The sequence below is a fragment of the Thunnus maccoyii genome, chromosome 24 (genome assembly GCF_910596095.1).
Source record: "Thunnus maccoyii chromosome 24, fThuMac1.1, whole genome shotgun sequence".
Lineage (NCBI taxonomy): Eukaryota > Metazoa > Chordata > Actinopteri > Scombriformes > Scombridae > Thunnus > Thunnus maccoyii.
Window position 1 is genome coordinate 12105931 of NC_056556.1, and position 15863 is coordinate 12121793.

A 15863-nucleotide genomic window follows, 5' to 3' on the forward strand; every position below is an offset into this window, starting at 1 on the left:
AATCTACTAACATTTCACTACATACTTCTCTTACTAACTGTTGTGTTTGCTGGCTAGTTTAAGTTTTTATTTTACTTTCTAAAGCTTTTCAACCTTTTGGCCAGGAACATCAAAAGCATCTGGTACATGTCTAGACTGAGCAAACATTTAGCATTAGAACGACTTCAGCCTTTTTTATTGAAAGCTGATACACGGAGAGAAAGGTGGGATGATAAACATCTCCCGGCTGGAATTAAAACTGGGATGGTTGAGATTATATGATATGCAACTAGCTACCAGGATGCATTTTAACCCATTTTACTGCATGCTTCTTTAGGACTGACGTGCCAAATGGGCTGTTTGCAGTATCGCTGCTCTGACTGAATTTGTGGAGCTATTTCGTATTACACCATAAATTGCACTCAGCCCAAAATGAATGTCAAAACGCTGCCAGGCAAAAAGGTGTGGGCAGGACCTCTCTCTCTCTTATAACTGAGAGCTCTGAGGTGAGGTGATGTTTCTTTGGTTCGTTACACAACTCCAGTCTCAGATCTGACAGGCCAACCAGCTGGATTGGCTGCATCAAGTCAACTACCTCCAAGTGCCGGGCGGGTCTGAGTCATGAGGTGTGATGACGAACACATACATGATATACTGTATTATCATGTACCGATCGCAGCGCCGTTAGTCACATGGGTGTGAGCATACACAGATCCATGATTAAAACTTGATTGTATTAGCCTCTGTGTTATTGTCACGAGTCAGTCACACACACACTATTGGGCATATACAACACACCGCAGCCTTGACTGTGACACATGGCACTTGTGTTGGAGATATGTGACTATAAAAGCGGTGCAACATGGATGCCTTGACACGAGATTGCAGGAACATGCTTCAGATGGAGCTTTAGTGTGTGTGCAGCTTCCTCGCCAACGTGCTCTTCGCTGTTGCTGAGTAATTGCGCAGGTCGGACTCGGGGCGTCTTGTTTCTCGCCTCATTATTCAGATTCTGTACCAACAGCTGCTTACTCAGCAGCAGCGAAATGAAGAGTGTGTCTTCATGGCGCACTGCTGATATTTACAGATGGAAATAACGGTCCGCTGGTGATGAATGGCGCTGCCTAGTGCGAGATTCGCTCTCATATAAAGAAGTTGGAGGGAGAATGCCATGTGCCTTGAAGACAATAAAGCGAGGGTAGTTTACATGTTTGACCTATCACAGCTAATTATGAGCAACAAATAAAGAAGTGGTGGTGAGCCAGAGGGAAAGAAGCCCTAATATTCTTTACACAAGATGCATTATTCACATTTTGTCTTAGTTTTATTACTGTGACCAGACCAGCTCAACTCAACAGAAACCCATGTAAAAGCCATCCTTTACAACTAGGTGACACTGGATCTGTCTGGCATTGGTTTGCTCTTCATGACAGCCTGAGAACTGGGCTCTTGATCTGATCCTCACACTGGCAAAACGCACTTCTTAAAACAGCTGCTGATGCACCTGCGAGCCCTGCTCAGTGGCCAGCATTTCCAGGTACACAAACTAAGAAACGTCCCCATCCAGACCTTCACCATAGATCTGGATGTTCTCTTCAGTCAACAGGTTGAGGTTCTCAAAGTTATTCTGATCCTATTAGATGCTTGTTGGATCTAATCAAACCTTCTGGCATTTATCTACAGTGTCTCATTCAGAGGTCAGGTTGCACTGCACAAAGCAGGCCTTTGAGATTAGCGCTGGCCTATTACCACCGAAATTAGCAGTGCTAAGATTCCTACCATGCTTTTGCAGGGGGAGGATGCTACCTTTAAACAGGAAAAACAGTGTTATGAACACACAAAGAAGGCTCAGGGCTGTCAAAAAGAGACAAAAAAGACAGGTGAGACTCAGAAGGGGCAAAAAACAAGGTGCAGGTAAAACCTCAATATCAGTGTTTGACATGAACAGCTAATTTACATGACTACCAGGGAAACCTGGTTGTCTGAGGTCTCATTAGGTGGACAGAAGAGATGTGTTGGACTGGCAGCTCCAAAAGACAGCGAGCACATCCCCGTTTCCAGGAACCATGACAACAGAAACAACAGTATCAAAAGGTCAGGAATTCTTTTCTCCAGGACAGAGAGAGGGGGATGCAGGGGGAACATTAATTGGGAGCGCTGCAGTGTCATTGTTGTTGTTGACACAACCAAGATGGAGAATGTGCACTGTTTGAAGGAATTTTTATGGTCGACTCTTTGCACCGCTGGTTGGGCGTGAGGGATTAAAAAAAAAAAAAAAGAAAATGAGAGAGAGGGGGGGAGAAAGAAAAGACGAAAACCAGGAAGTGCAGGAGACAAACTCATGTCTCATTATGAAGAGGACATCCAGCACTACTATATCATAACACAATATCCACTGTTAACTGAGATGAGGAAAGACAGGCACAGAGAGAGTATTTCAAACTTAATATTCAGGATGACTGGGAAGAACAAACCTGAAAACACTTTCACACAACGTACTTTACATGTCTGTTGCATATTTTTCTTAATTCTTGGGCTGCATGAATTGTTTGGTGAATAAAGCTGCAAAAAAGATATTGAAACATGACTATTACATGTTCTGACATCTTCAAATTGCTTGTTTTATCCAACAAACAATCCAAAGCCCAACGATATTCAATTGAAAAAAAAAAGAAATAAAGCAAATTCTCAGTATCAAAATTGTTTTTTTTTGTCAAATCACTTATCAATCAGTCAACCTATCATTTCAGCACTACAGTACTTGCACAGATAAATGGCCAAACGTAGATTATGTGACAATGTGTGCATCTAACTATTATTTTCATAATCGACATCAATAAGCGACATCTTGTTTTGTCTGACCAACACTCCAAAACCCAAAGATATTCAATTCGCTATCATAGAACACAATGAAAACCAGAAAGTATTCACATTTAAGAAGCTGGAGCCGCAGTATTTTGGCCTAAAAAAATATTTTAATGATCTAGACAGGCTTTGGTGTCTCAGATTTAGAGCATAAGCTTCTCTGTTAACTATTCAGTTCAACAACCAGAAAAAAACATCCTGAGATTGTGAAACATATTTATCCACTGGCATTAGCCTCAGCTGACCTTAATTAAGTGCAGCCATAAAACATGCTGAGTTTTGATGACGAGGTTTATTACTGTAAAAACTCTCACTCCACTTCTGCTTTTCTATCTACACTCATACTGAAAGCTCCGGGGTTAAACACAAAGTTCACACCCTCTCTATGGGAGTTGTCAAAAGGCATTCTGGAAAATGTAAATTACTCACTAAAAGTGGGAGCATAAAGGCGAAGGAGTCAAAAATGGGTACAATAAAAAAAGTAAAAGAAGAAAATAGAAAGCAAGAGGAGACATATTAGCGTTGGGTGCATTTCTCCTTCAAAGGATTGAAACTGCAGCGTGAGCAGCCGAGAAGGTGCCAGAGAGAAACCCTGGCAGTGCCAACAGGCATAATGGCATTAAGGCTCACTAATAAGGGGAGAAGGCTGGTCCGCCCCGGGCTGAAAGACTGCAGTATGCACACAAACAGACTGCCTGCACCCATCCAACAGCCATTTCCCAAGGATTTTCAGATACACAAAGGCTGGCATCCAACTCCCACGCTCCACACCGCGGCCTCCGTGTACAGGGCGGGCCCGTCAGGAAAAGCAGCTTCCTTGAGCTGTGTGTTTAGAGGTGTGTGTGTGTGTATATATGTGTGTGTTTGTGTGGGGTTATTAACAAGCCCTAACAAGATCAAAAACTTGCTATATCTCATTTTTGAGTGAGGTTTAATCTTGCTAAGATTACTCCTGAAATCTTAAACAACTTCTTCCAACTGCATTTTATCGCCTCTGCCTTTGATGTTTATAATGTAAATACAGGACTCAAAGGGTAAAGATTGTCTTAAGTAACATTTAAGCAAAGGATTATGAACAAAGCAACTGCTTTGCTTGATGAGCAGGCCAAACTATTCATTCCAAGCACACTGATTATAGGCTATGTGCAGGAAAGGAAAGAAAAAAGAAAAAGCTGACCAGAAACGGCGAGCAAGAGAGTTTAACAGCCATTGTTGGGCACAATCAGTCCATTACAGGTAATATATTTATCACCAATATAGGCTTTCATTGCTAGAACCAAAGATCCCACAGAAAACATTCAACTGCAGCTGCTCCTCAAACACTATTGCAGGTCTTATCTGAAACAATGAGGCTACTGGTGGTTACATGAATGTGTAATTTCCCTCACAACAAGGCCACACTGCAAATAATGTCCGACTTGACTCGATTCACATCTTGATTTCAGATCACTCATTAGAAAAACGGTGGAAATTTACCAGTTGGGGAAACCCAAGTGTTAGTTAATAATTTGCTTAAAAACGGGGAAGTAAAGCATTTGTGAGAGTATGAGGAAAATTCTATTATTGACAATGATGAAATGACTGAATTTAAGTACATAACTACGAATTTTAACATTTGAGTGAGTCACTAGTACAAGATCAAGTAAATGATATTAAAAATACACTCAGTGGCCACGTTATTAGATACACCTGCACAATCTGTTGCAATTCAATACAACAGCCCTGCCATAAATTCAACCTTCACAGGGTGTTCAGTTTTTACTGACATTGTTGGAAACGTGTAAATTCGATAATGCTCATTAATGATGTAACAGTTCAAGGTGGTGTTGTACTCGACTACATTTACATACATGAGGGGGTTTGAATATAACAACCACTTCAATACAATGCAGTCCATTACAGCTCCATCACTAGCTATAACCTCAGTGCTAAAAACATAAGTGAGTTAACACACATGTGTCAACAAAAACAGAACTTTACAGGCATCATAAAAGTAGACTTTATGGCACAACAGTTGTATTAGATTGCATTAAATCAGTTCTCACAGTGGGGTCTGGGAACCCCCAGGGGTCCTTGAGGGAGTTCCAGGGGGGTCCCCAGCAAAAAGGGAATAATTTATTTTCACTATAACTCCATCCATAAGTAGCACAATGACAGAATGTGTGACTATTTTGGTCATGGGTTTCATACAAGTTCTATGGTAAAACATCTAAAATCTTATCAGATGGGGGACCCTGGGAGAAATTCTTATCAAATGGGGCACACGTGGTCTAATTTGTGTCAGTTTAGGAATCCTTGACGCGAAAAAGTTTGAAAACCACTGCATTAGATTGTACAGGTGTACCCAATAAAGTGGTCACTGACTGTAGATATTTTTTGCAGTGTATTTTCCACAAAGCGACATTCTTGGCGAAGACGCTTGAAAAATGGACGGGTAGTGATTTATGTGTCCATCACAGACATTAATAAGGAATAACACATATGTACGAAGTAACTATTATCAAACAAAACTCAACTGTGGACTAGAGAAAAAAGGACCTGAAAGGCAACAATGATAGCCAAAGCTCCTGTTGGCTTCCCAGTTTCCCGACCCTCGATAAATGCTGCAGTGCACCGCCGCCATCTTACTTCTCTATTCTCTCCCATCTGACTGAAATATGTGGCAGTGTTGCTGCTGCTGCTTTTTCCGATACTGTTATTTTCACGGGTTAATTTGGTTTGTGTAAATAGAAATCTGGCATCGACTCTTCATCGTTGACAGAACAAAAAAAAAAACCTTGTTGAGCTTATTTTCATCCCCAAACACGCCCACTCCCATAAAATTAGCCCTCGGGATATGAAAACTGAGACTTTTCATTTATTCACTGTAATGAATTTAACAAGATTCAATTAGTCCTAATGTGGTTTTATAGCAGCAGCGTTCACAACCAACCACGCAGTATTGTAAAGGGTAAATAATGTGTTATGCAAGTTGTATAACATTTTGAATTAGAGGGAAAAAGGCAAGTTACTCCTCTGTTTTACACAAAGAAAAGGGAAATATTATGGGTGCAGCTTTACATCTTGGGTGTCGGATATTCTCTCTATTGTCACATAGTCTCAATAAATCAGTTACCACAGGCTGAGAGGGAGACTTTGCCTGAGAGAATACATCAATTAAATACGTCTTTTTGTCTAAATCCCTTGCTTTTCGGGGAGGTAAGATACAAAGGAAGTCTTAAATGCGAATACAATTCACCCCTGCTTGTTACATTATGTTATATTACACCGTTAGTCGTCTCTGGTTTAGAAAAATCGAGTTTTCCCAATCACTGTCAAGCTAGCCAGACTTTAAAGAGACATTTCCTGTTACAACCTGCAATGTAGAAGCACAAGCAAACTAGCTACTATGTACTGTTTCATTAGCGACAGTTTGTAAAGATAAGATGTGATAGTTAAAACGAGAGGAAATATTTAATCAATATAACACTTGTGTTATTGTGTTTATAGACCAACAAGACGTTTCCCAAATACAATTTAGGTCTCAACTCTGAAGACGCAACGGCTCAGCTTCCGGTCTTGTTGTAGCTAACTCGAGCTAGCTTGACGCAGATGACAGCAACAATATGGTGGAAAATACTACAAATTCTCGCTCAAAAAAACGGATTTTCCTTACCTCGGCAGCCAGAGCCGACGCCGCTACAGCTAGCAGCAGTAAAGCTACTCGGTCCCCCATGTCGCTGCGCTGACACAACGCTCCTAAAGGCAGCGTTTCACCGGGCGGTTCAACGTTTGTGTCGGGTGAGAAACTGAGTGCGTTCAGCGCCGGTGACTCCCGTTGTCTGATGGTGAGCGAAACCGAGGCTGCACAGCTGCTCAGCGCCGGATCACCTGACCACAGCGGAGTGGGATTAACACACACACACACACACACACAGTCATGTTTCCATCACTTCAGAGGACATTACATTGACTTCATTTCCATGAAGACTTATCCTAACATTAACTATTACCACATGCCTAACCTTAACATAATCTTAAACTAACGTTAATTTTAAACCAAGTCTTGACTCTAAAATTAATGATTTACATTAAGGTGACTTGCTTTTTGTCCCCATAAGGTAGGCGAGTTCCCACAACATGACTGTGTAAATAAATTTACATCCTCACAACATGAGGAATATCTGGACCACACACACACACACACACACACACACACACAGACACAGACACACACATCAGGTCATGGTCACTTTTGGGGACACTACATAGACTTACATTCATTTCTTGGAGACTTACCCTAACCCTAACCTTAACCACTGAACCAAAAATCAGCTTTTTCCCAATTAGGGACACGACTTTTGTCCCCAATTGGGCAAGCCATCCCCAATTAACTTATCTTAAATTTGAAATTTGCCCCCAAAAGTAGCCTATGACAGACATGCACACAAACACTCACTATCTCTCTGCCACACATGCATTCCTGTTATTATGCACAAAACACATTCGCGCACATTGTTGACAATTCATATAAATAAAATAGACTTTAAACATTTATGTTCATACTTTTAAAAAAAGTCACTTTTTAATCACATCTTTAATTTACAACACAGCCACTGAAACAGCAAGGAAAAAGCACTTAAAATCATTTACCTGACACATTAATGGTTATATCCCTTCCATCATTCACAGGTCATCCATCGCATGAATCAATAACAGCACAGTGAGGTCATTTCACTTTTGCTTAAAAAACGTATAGCCTGCTGCTTGCAATTCACACAATGAATGCTTCACAATTATGATTCAAGATTAACATTTTTCAGTTTCAAAGAGAATCCACTCATCTGAACGTAATGTGACCCAAGTTCAGTTTTCACCCTCACATTGTTTCAAGTAAGGCAATAAAAGCCAGCTCATTACCAACAACCCAGTCCTTTCAAGTTTCCCGTGCCGTTCAGGTCAGCATTATTATGCATTATGTTCAAGTCTTTGTGTCTACACATGACAGGTCCAGACCTGACTTGTTTAAAACAGCTTTCATCCTCAACTCCAACCTCAGTCACATCAAATAAATCAAGTTATAAAAAAAAAAATGGGGTGAAAAAAGGCAACTTTCCATAAAAGCAGAGTCTACATTGTATCCTGGAAAGACTTCCCTCCTCCAGTGATGTGAGCCTTCCCCTCCGTGCTGACAAAAGTGGTCTTCACCTTTATCAAAGCGGCACGGTGCCTTTGATGTGCACAGCCGGGGACGGATAAAGATATTGGTTATTAGCAGGAAAAAAAAGTACCAGCCGCAGGCAAGTTAAGTCTATCCAAACGTGGACATATTAGGGAGTTCTTCAGCGTCCTGACCCACATCTTATTATTTATTTCCTCACCACTTGGTCCAGACTTGGCTTCTGAGCAGCATAAATGCAGTTACATTTACATCTTGCAAGAGCATAGCTAGGAATTCTGGCCTGCTTAACAATATTGCACCGGGCCACTTTTTTTTTTTTTTTTTTTTTGTTAAATATGAACATTTTTGTGGGCCCCTGAAAGCCTCAGTCTTTAACCCCAACAGCTGCAGCGCTGCTCTAGAGGCCTGAGGTGTCCAGCCACCAGGTCTGGAAAATCAGGCCATGAGACCGTCCTTTAAGCTGGCCAGCGGATGATCCGTGCAACACAGATTCATTTGCGTGTGCAGCCAGGGTAAGGAGGAGGGGGGGAGTAGTTGGCCGGCCGAGGCTGAGTCGGAGTGTAAGGCGGGGGGTGCAGGGAAGGAGGGTACATCTCGTAGTCGTAGGTGTATGGAGGTGGAGGACCTGGAGTACAAAAGAGAAATAAAGCAACATAAATTCACCAGATTGGTCAAACACATGTATTTATAATATAATAATGACAAACTTGACATGTTTTTTGCATGTTTAAAAGGTAAATGATGCCCTCTTAAACTCAGGATACCTGCCCCCATTTTAACAATGAGTTTGATGGGACAGTTCCGCCCTCTAGTGGCTGAACTGAGAGCTGCACTCTCTAGAGAAAGGGACTTGGACTAACAACTGAAGAAGGTCAAAAAAGTAGCTCTGTTGACCACAATACATGGGCCTCACCAGGGGGGACTTACATTATTCACTGAAACATCAAAGCAGCAGAGATGAAAGAAAAGATGAATGGAGTTAGTCAAGCCTCGCTCCAAACCGAAGGGTTACATCAGCACAACCTCACATTTATTACACCATTATTTTATAGCACACAGTGTAATAAGAGTGTTCTAGTAGGAGATTTAATTTTAAATAGGCCAAGTGCTGATCTGAAACTGCTGTGAATGCTCAGACAAGAGGTTTTGCGAGATGAGAAAAATGTGACTTAATCAATAATTTATACCTCTAAGGCACTGTTAATTAAATAAAACTAGTGAATAATATAAGCACCGATCACCAAGTAAATTATAAATCACACATATATGTCGAGTAAGTCTTCTTTGTGGCAGTGGAAAAAAAAAATAGGACAACAGAATCTCATACCCAAGAGTGTCAAGATAGAGAAAATAATTCATATCACCGCAGCTACATACATATCCACTCATATTGCACCGCTTTGTGTGTTTGAGCGTCATGTTTATGAAATATGATCATGAGCTGCAGGGCAGAGCGAAGAGTCCAGTGTAGCATGAAGGCGATACACTGAGGAGAATGAGACGTGATAAATAAATGATGAGCCCCAGAAAAAGAAACAGTATTCCAGTAGGGTTGGAGAGTGTCACAGTGTACATTTCTCTCTCATCTCTGATGTGCAGACAATGTACCTGCAAGTACAATGTAGAAACATTGTCGTTGTTTGAGCGGGAACAGAGTGTAACAGGAAAAAAAAATTGCTAAAGTAGGAGGTAAAAAGCAGGGAAATGAGGCATATTTATGAGCTTTTCAAAGGGTAGTTATGTATCAAAAGTGTCTGAACAGAGCTCAGGGTTAACCGGAGATGGTGGGAATCCTTTATATTCTGAAAGGAAACAGTTCTCTCTTTGTGCTACTAGTCAGAAATGGTGCTCAAGGCCAAGGTGGACCCCTTAACATACTGTATTACGCCAATTCATTTTTTTTTACATCTGCATTTTCTTTTCATTTCTTGTTGCCTGAGGAGAGGAGATGAGGTTTCACTTAATACATCAATAAGGGAGGGTTTCTTTTGGCTGGAGTGTATCCTTTAAAGTGTGTGTGTGTGTAAATACATTGCTACCAATTTCTAATGAGAAATACTTAATGAAAAAAGGTTTAAAAGTTATAACTTGAGCTTGAGTAATATTGATAAATGATAACGTAATGCTCAATAAATCTGTAATATGCAATTGTTTTGTTCCTTTGTGTGTATGCGTGTGTGTGTGTGTGTGTGTGTGTAGACCCACCTGGGTAGCCCTGGGTCACAGTGTTGATGTATGAGGTGCTGAACACGCCGACCCGGGCACCCCGACCATTCTTCATGCACATACACACGCACAGGAACAAGGCTGCCACCGCCCCCATGAGAAACACCACGCCGAAAACGATACCGGAGATGGCAGTGCCCCTGGAACACACACACATACACACACACAGATACTATGAGCCATCCAGTTAAGTGTGAGAGGGGGCAGCTGGTAGTGACTAATACTTCTAAATTGCTGCCATGGAGATGGACTGCAGCATCTGATGTAGATCAGCTGTGCGATGTGTGCGTGACTGTGTGAAGGAGTGCGTGTGCATTGGTGTGTGTGGTGTGTTCACTGCAGAGGAGTCTGTGAATTGGCAATATAAAAACAGAAAAATCACTCTAACAGGTTTGTTACGTCTTCATAGTCAGCATTAGTCAGCATGTCACATTTAGCCCTGTTTGTGTTCAAGAGCAGCAAATTCTGACTGTCATTCAAGGTTTTGTATTGAGAATAAAAATGCAAATATACAATTTTGCGACAAGAGACCCCACAAATACACAAAGAAAAACACAAAATCTTCTTAAAAAGGAAACAGGAGTCTGAGAACTAGGTGAAAGTGTTAAAGCAGTTGTGCTGAATAAATCAGGCAGAGGTCAAAGGTCAGATCCTCTGAAGAGTCTTCTGGCATGTTAAAAGACAGCTGGCGTCTGCATTAGCTGTTTTCGTTCATTTGAATCTCAGGGCTGGGTTATGCTAGAAAAGAATCGGTTTGTACGAAGTGCAAAAAAAAAAAAAAAAAGTGTTTATAGACATTCTGATTGGCCACACTCAAGTTTGGAGTGAAAAGCCAACAGTCATACAGAGATATTGTTTAACTATGGGGGATAACAGCGCATATTTTCAGAAAGTCTCTCCTGGAAAACAAAAATAGTTGTGCAATGAATTTAAAAAAAAGCGCTTGAGAGAGAAGTTCAAATCCTGTTTACTTTCACTCCTCCGCAGCCTGGCCATTCACAACGCCAAGTTGGTGTGAACGTTGGATTATTGGTTGTGTAAAGTAACAAAAATTGTCGGATTCAGCCTCCCTTTACTGCCAGTACCAGAACTGCACCCAAACCCATAGCTGTCAAGATGGATCTAAAAATGCTGTTTCCATGTCTACAATTTCTCTGAACTATTTGGTCATTTCCCTAAAAATTTAAAACATTCACAAGCAGAACTACAATCAGAGCTCTTCTTTCTCAGTTCAATGGCGGTGGACAAAAACAAAACTATTTGGTTAGAAGTGTGGCTGAATAGATTCTTACAAACAACTTAATTCCTGGGCAGCTGCATCAAAACTTCACAAAAAGCGTCCAACAGCAGAAAGTTGTCGATAACAACACCTGTTTTTACGTGATTGGCTATATTTAGACTCAAAAAAGTTGGACATTAAACTTCTGTAATGTAACTTCTGCCATATTTATGTAAGTTTTACTCTGTGATAATCATGTGCCAAGCATTTTCAAAAACACTACAGGACCAGTTTTCTCCAAAAAAAAAAGTGTATCTATGTGGTCTCAATTTGCTTGTTGTGTCTGTGCGTTAACTTACGAGAGGACGTCTCCCACGTAAGCGTAGTAGGAGCAGCAGAAAGGTGGTGATCCATCGCAGCAATACTCTATACAGCCTTCACACTGGGCCTCACTGCCTCCTGCAACACACATGCACACACTATTAAGAGGGATGTCACATTGTGAGGAGCCAAAAGTTTATAGCAATTCTTTAAGTGCTGGTAGGTAATTTTATACTTTAAGATAAAGCATTTCAAGAGTCTTTTAAAAAGGTTATAACGAAGCAAATTATGAGAAAGAAAAATCTATGACACTGTCGTAAGTGACCACTTAAAGTAAAAGACGCACTTCAAAGAAACTATTAAGTCAGGTCTTGTTATCTTGGAAACTTTTTAAACTTTTCCCTCAATTAAAAATTACTTGAACGCTATAAGGAAACCTTTTCATGAGCTAACCTCAAAGCACACAACCTCAACCAGCAGCCTCTATTTATACCTTCAAAGACATTTAAAAGCACCAAGACAGTCGATTTATTATGAGTTCAGAGGACTGAAGGAGCACTTATCTGTTTTAGAAAGCAATCAATACCTGTGGAGCTTCTGGGGAAAAGAAAATTTAAGAGGATCTCTGTAGTGAACTCAAACAGAGACCTTGGGTTTTGTTCCAATAAACCCAGCCACCTCTACTACTCTGTATTGCCACATGTAAGATTTTTAATATCAGTTAAATCAGGAGCCAAAATGCAACCGCAGTCACAGGAAGCTTTCTGAATCCTCCCAACTCTTTCCAGCAGGGCTAGCAACAGGCCTGAAGTGATCTCGTCATAGTTTTTCTAAAACAACGAATACAAATGAGTTCAAATGGGTGCTCTCCAATTACATATAATATATAATACAGACACAACATGGCAACAGGCAGCCGTTGCCATGCAATTGCTATGCAGCATTTAACCGAGTTAATAGGAGACATACTTAATTTATTTTTCCATGGCAGGGGTGGCTGAAGAAGCAAATCAGCCCACCTCACCGACTAACTGAATCAAACACTGTAGGCTGCAAGCTGGCTGAATCTGACAAGACAAATCTAGGAAAAAGCCTAAAAAGCAACATTTCCATAAGTTTGGACTGTGTTTAGTTGCCAGATTGTGTTGCTTTTACAAGCTTAATGGTATAATAGCTTTTTTTTTTAGTTAGTTAGTCTTTCAGGAGGATGCATCAAATATCCAAAGGGATTTGGGTGAAACTAGTGATTTCATTTGGGTAGTGATTGATTTGCGCATTCACATCATTTGACAATTGTCTTAAATATAAAGACTGATTCCAAATCAAAAGATCTTTACAGGGTCAACAAATCAGTTTTGTTAATTATTCATTGGAAGTACAAAGCAAGTGAAAACAGCTGTATAATGTCTTCTGTTGCTCTGGAGGAGTTTTGTCAAGTCTGAGAAAATAATGCTGATGTTGTCAGATTATCAGATTTATGGGCAGTGTAGGAGTTTGACCCATACTAGAGACTGAAAGTCAGGATATCTCAGCCTATGCTGCTGACATTTTGCCCACTCTTTTTAAAATTCACTTCCCTATGAGTTCCCCTACTTTAAGAAAGTGTATTACCAAATTTGCTGGAGTGCCCCTTTAATACCAATATGGAGAGCTGGTCAGGAGTTGGAGGTTTTTTGAGGTTACTTTTAAAACTGTCCCCAGACACAGAAAGTGTGAAAACTGAAGTAGTCACAGTGATCCAACAACTGAATTAATTACATCTTGAGTGGGAGGTCTTTAGAGTGGGATACAGCGTGACTGCCGTGTGTTTGCGTGGGGGTCAAATTAATCTGATTTAATAGCTAACATCTACCACTTGTGCAACTCATGACGCATGATCCAGCGTGATCGTTTTACATCTAACATGCTTATTCCTGCTACAAGCAGACACGGCATTTGCAGAATCTATTACTTTTGTGTTTGTGATTAATGTGGCTCATTACCCCCACCCTCTCTGCTCAGCCAAAGCCTCCATATTCAAAAGCATTGTACACACAGCTGTGCCTCTGTGTACTCGTCTCAACCTGCTGCCACGACACGACCCCTTTTTTTTCCCTCCATCTGAAGGCTTTTCCCCTTCATGAGCTGCAATATTTGTGTTTTTCGCCGCCGCGCCGAAGGTTGGAGTCTTTCACAATCTGGAGCCCAAATGAAGGACGCTGTAAAGAAAACAAGCTCTGTGCATATGTGTGTGCTGAGGATCTGCTTTCTCTCAGCAATCACTCACACTCAAATGATGTGTGCCTGAAGGCATATGCACATTTCCAGGCATAGGTTCACATACAGGTAGGAAAAAAAAAAAAGAGCAGAGCGCTGCCTTTTTATTACTGCAGGAAGGGACTTTTCACAAAGAACTTGCAGAATATTAAACAACATATGGACACGTTTTTTCCTGCAGAAACCTAAATTCACAGTGCCAGGACCTTTTAGAGAGAGATAACATGCTTTTCTTTTCATACAAAAGTTTTAATGGATGTTTCCTTTAAGAAACATCCATTAAAACTTAAAAATTACTTAAAAAATGTAAGTTTTAATATAAATGCTGTGATATTTCCATGTAAAAGTCTCCAGGAGGTCCCATCAGCAGACTTCTGGCGTGCTCTTTCTGGGTGGTCCTTTGAGGTCCTGGCTCCTGTCTCTCCACACGCTGGGAGACAATGGCACCATGTCCTTCACCCCCACCCCACCCCACCCCTTTTCACACACCACCACCACCACCACCACCACCTAGTCCTCTCCCCTGCCCCCCCTTCACAGCACTGTTGCCAACTGCAGACTTGACACAGATGAAAAGTTTTCCAGCAGCTTTCATGTTTGGTCTGTGCTTTATTTGGAGTGTAACGCATCCAGACTAGTGGTTCCCAAATTGAGTTCTGAATAAATTTATACATATCACTGACTTTCTATAGATTATCAACACTTTTTTCAGCAGTTTTCTGAGGCTGATGGAGTCACATTAGTAATAAAACAGAGAGAAATGCCATTAAAGAGAACGTACAGGTAAATTATGTGCATGGAGCTGCTGAGAGAAGCGAAAAAAGTCCATGCAAAATAATTAAAACAAAAACTCACCAGTGAATAAACAAAGCAGCAGCGAGTTCCTCAACAATTTCCATCTCACCGCCTGCGTCCTCCTCCTCCTCCTCCAGGGGTTTTCCATGACCCTTCTTTCTCTCCCTCTGCGCCCACTTTCCGGACTGCTCCTATGTTCTTAATCAGTGACAGAAAATAACAAAAAAAAAGCCTGGGCTTGCAGCAACAGTCACCTATTTGGCTCCTCCAGGATCATTGTTGTATCCCCCCTCCTCCTTTCCCTCAAAGAGAGCAGCGAACCGCTCGTTGTGACTTCGGCTTGTTTCAATGTTTCTTCCTCAAAAGTGAAGCTCGGTTTGTTCCTCCACGTGTGCGCGTCTTTTCAGTCGCCGCTCCGTCCTGTTCCCACACCTCCGACTGACTGCTGAGGTTTTTATTCCCCTCCCATCCCCCGTCTGCTCAAATTACCCTGCTGGGTTTACACTGAGGAGAGAGAGAGAGAGAGAGAGAGAGAGAGAGAGAGAGAGAGAGAGAGAGAGAGAGAGAGAGAGAGAGAGAGAGGTATGAAGTCAGCAACAATATGAAAACACTTCTGGTCGACGTTTTCAAAATAGGACTTTAATTGACAGAATGTATGGTTTTGGAATAACGCAGAGGCCCCCAAAGTAAAGAATCTGTTCAAGAGTTCATTTTTGATCATTGCTTATTTGTAACATGTGTTCTCTTTGTATAATAATAAGAATAAAAATAAGAATAAATACCAGAAGGTCGTTTAACAACAACCCCAGAATCCTCAAAGCCTCCTCTAACCAGCTGGATGAAAAATATTCCATCCTTTGCAGAATAAAATTGTTTCCATTGTTTCCTAATCCAAACAAAGATGGGAGCTGGACATGCTCAATTCATGCAACGTCTGTTTTTCAGTAATATTTGTCTTTATTGATGCTAAATTGTATTATTTCATATTTTCCAAATGTAGCAAATAATTCAGGCAACGACTCACAGTAGGTCCCCAGTTAC

General features: G+C 41.1%; 2 protein-coding genes across 3 annotated transcripts in view; both read right to left on the reverse strand.

Moving 5' to 3' along the window:
• Positions 1 to 6696, reverse strand: part of appa (amyloid beta (A4) precursor protein a) — a 37482-nt gene extending 30786 nt beyond the window's left edge. For both annotated transcript variants that reach the window (XM_042404863.1, XM_042404862.1), the window contains exon 1: positions 6500 to 6696. In XM_042404863.1, the coding sequence (XP_042260797.1) occupies positions 6500 to 6559 (60 nt within the window). In that variant the 5' untranslated portion in view covers positions 6560 to 6696. The remainder of the gene's footprint in view (positions 1 to 6499) is intronic.
• Positions 6697 to 7386: 690 nt separating this feature from the next.
• On the reverse strand, positions 7387 to 15310 carry cyyr1 (cysteine/tyrosine-rich 1). Its single transcript, XM_042405419.1, has 4 exons — positions 14883 to 15310; positions 11810 to 11909; positions 10211 to 10371; positions 7387 to 8630 (listed from the first exon to the last, which is right to left on the reverse strand). The coding sequence occupies exons 1-4, from the start codon at positions 14968 to 14970 to the stop codon at positions 8497 to 8499; spliced, it is 483 nt and encodes a 160-aa protein (XP_042261353.1). The 5' UTR covers positions 14971 to 15310; the 3' UTR covers positions 7387 to 8496.
• Positions 15311 to 15863: the final 553 nt, after the last annotated feature.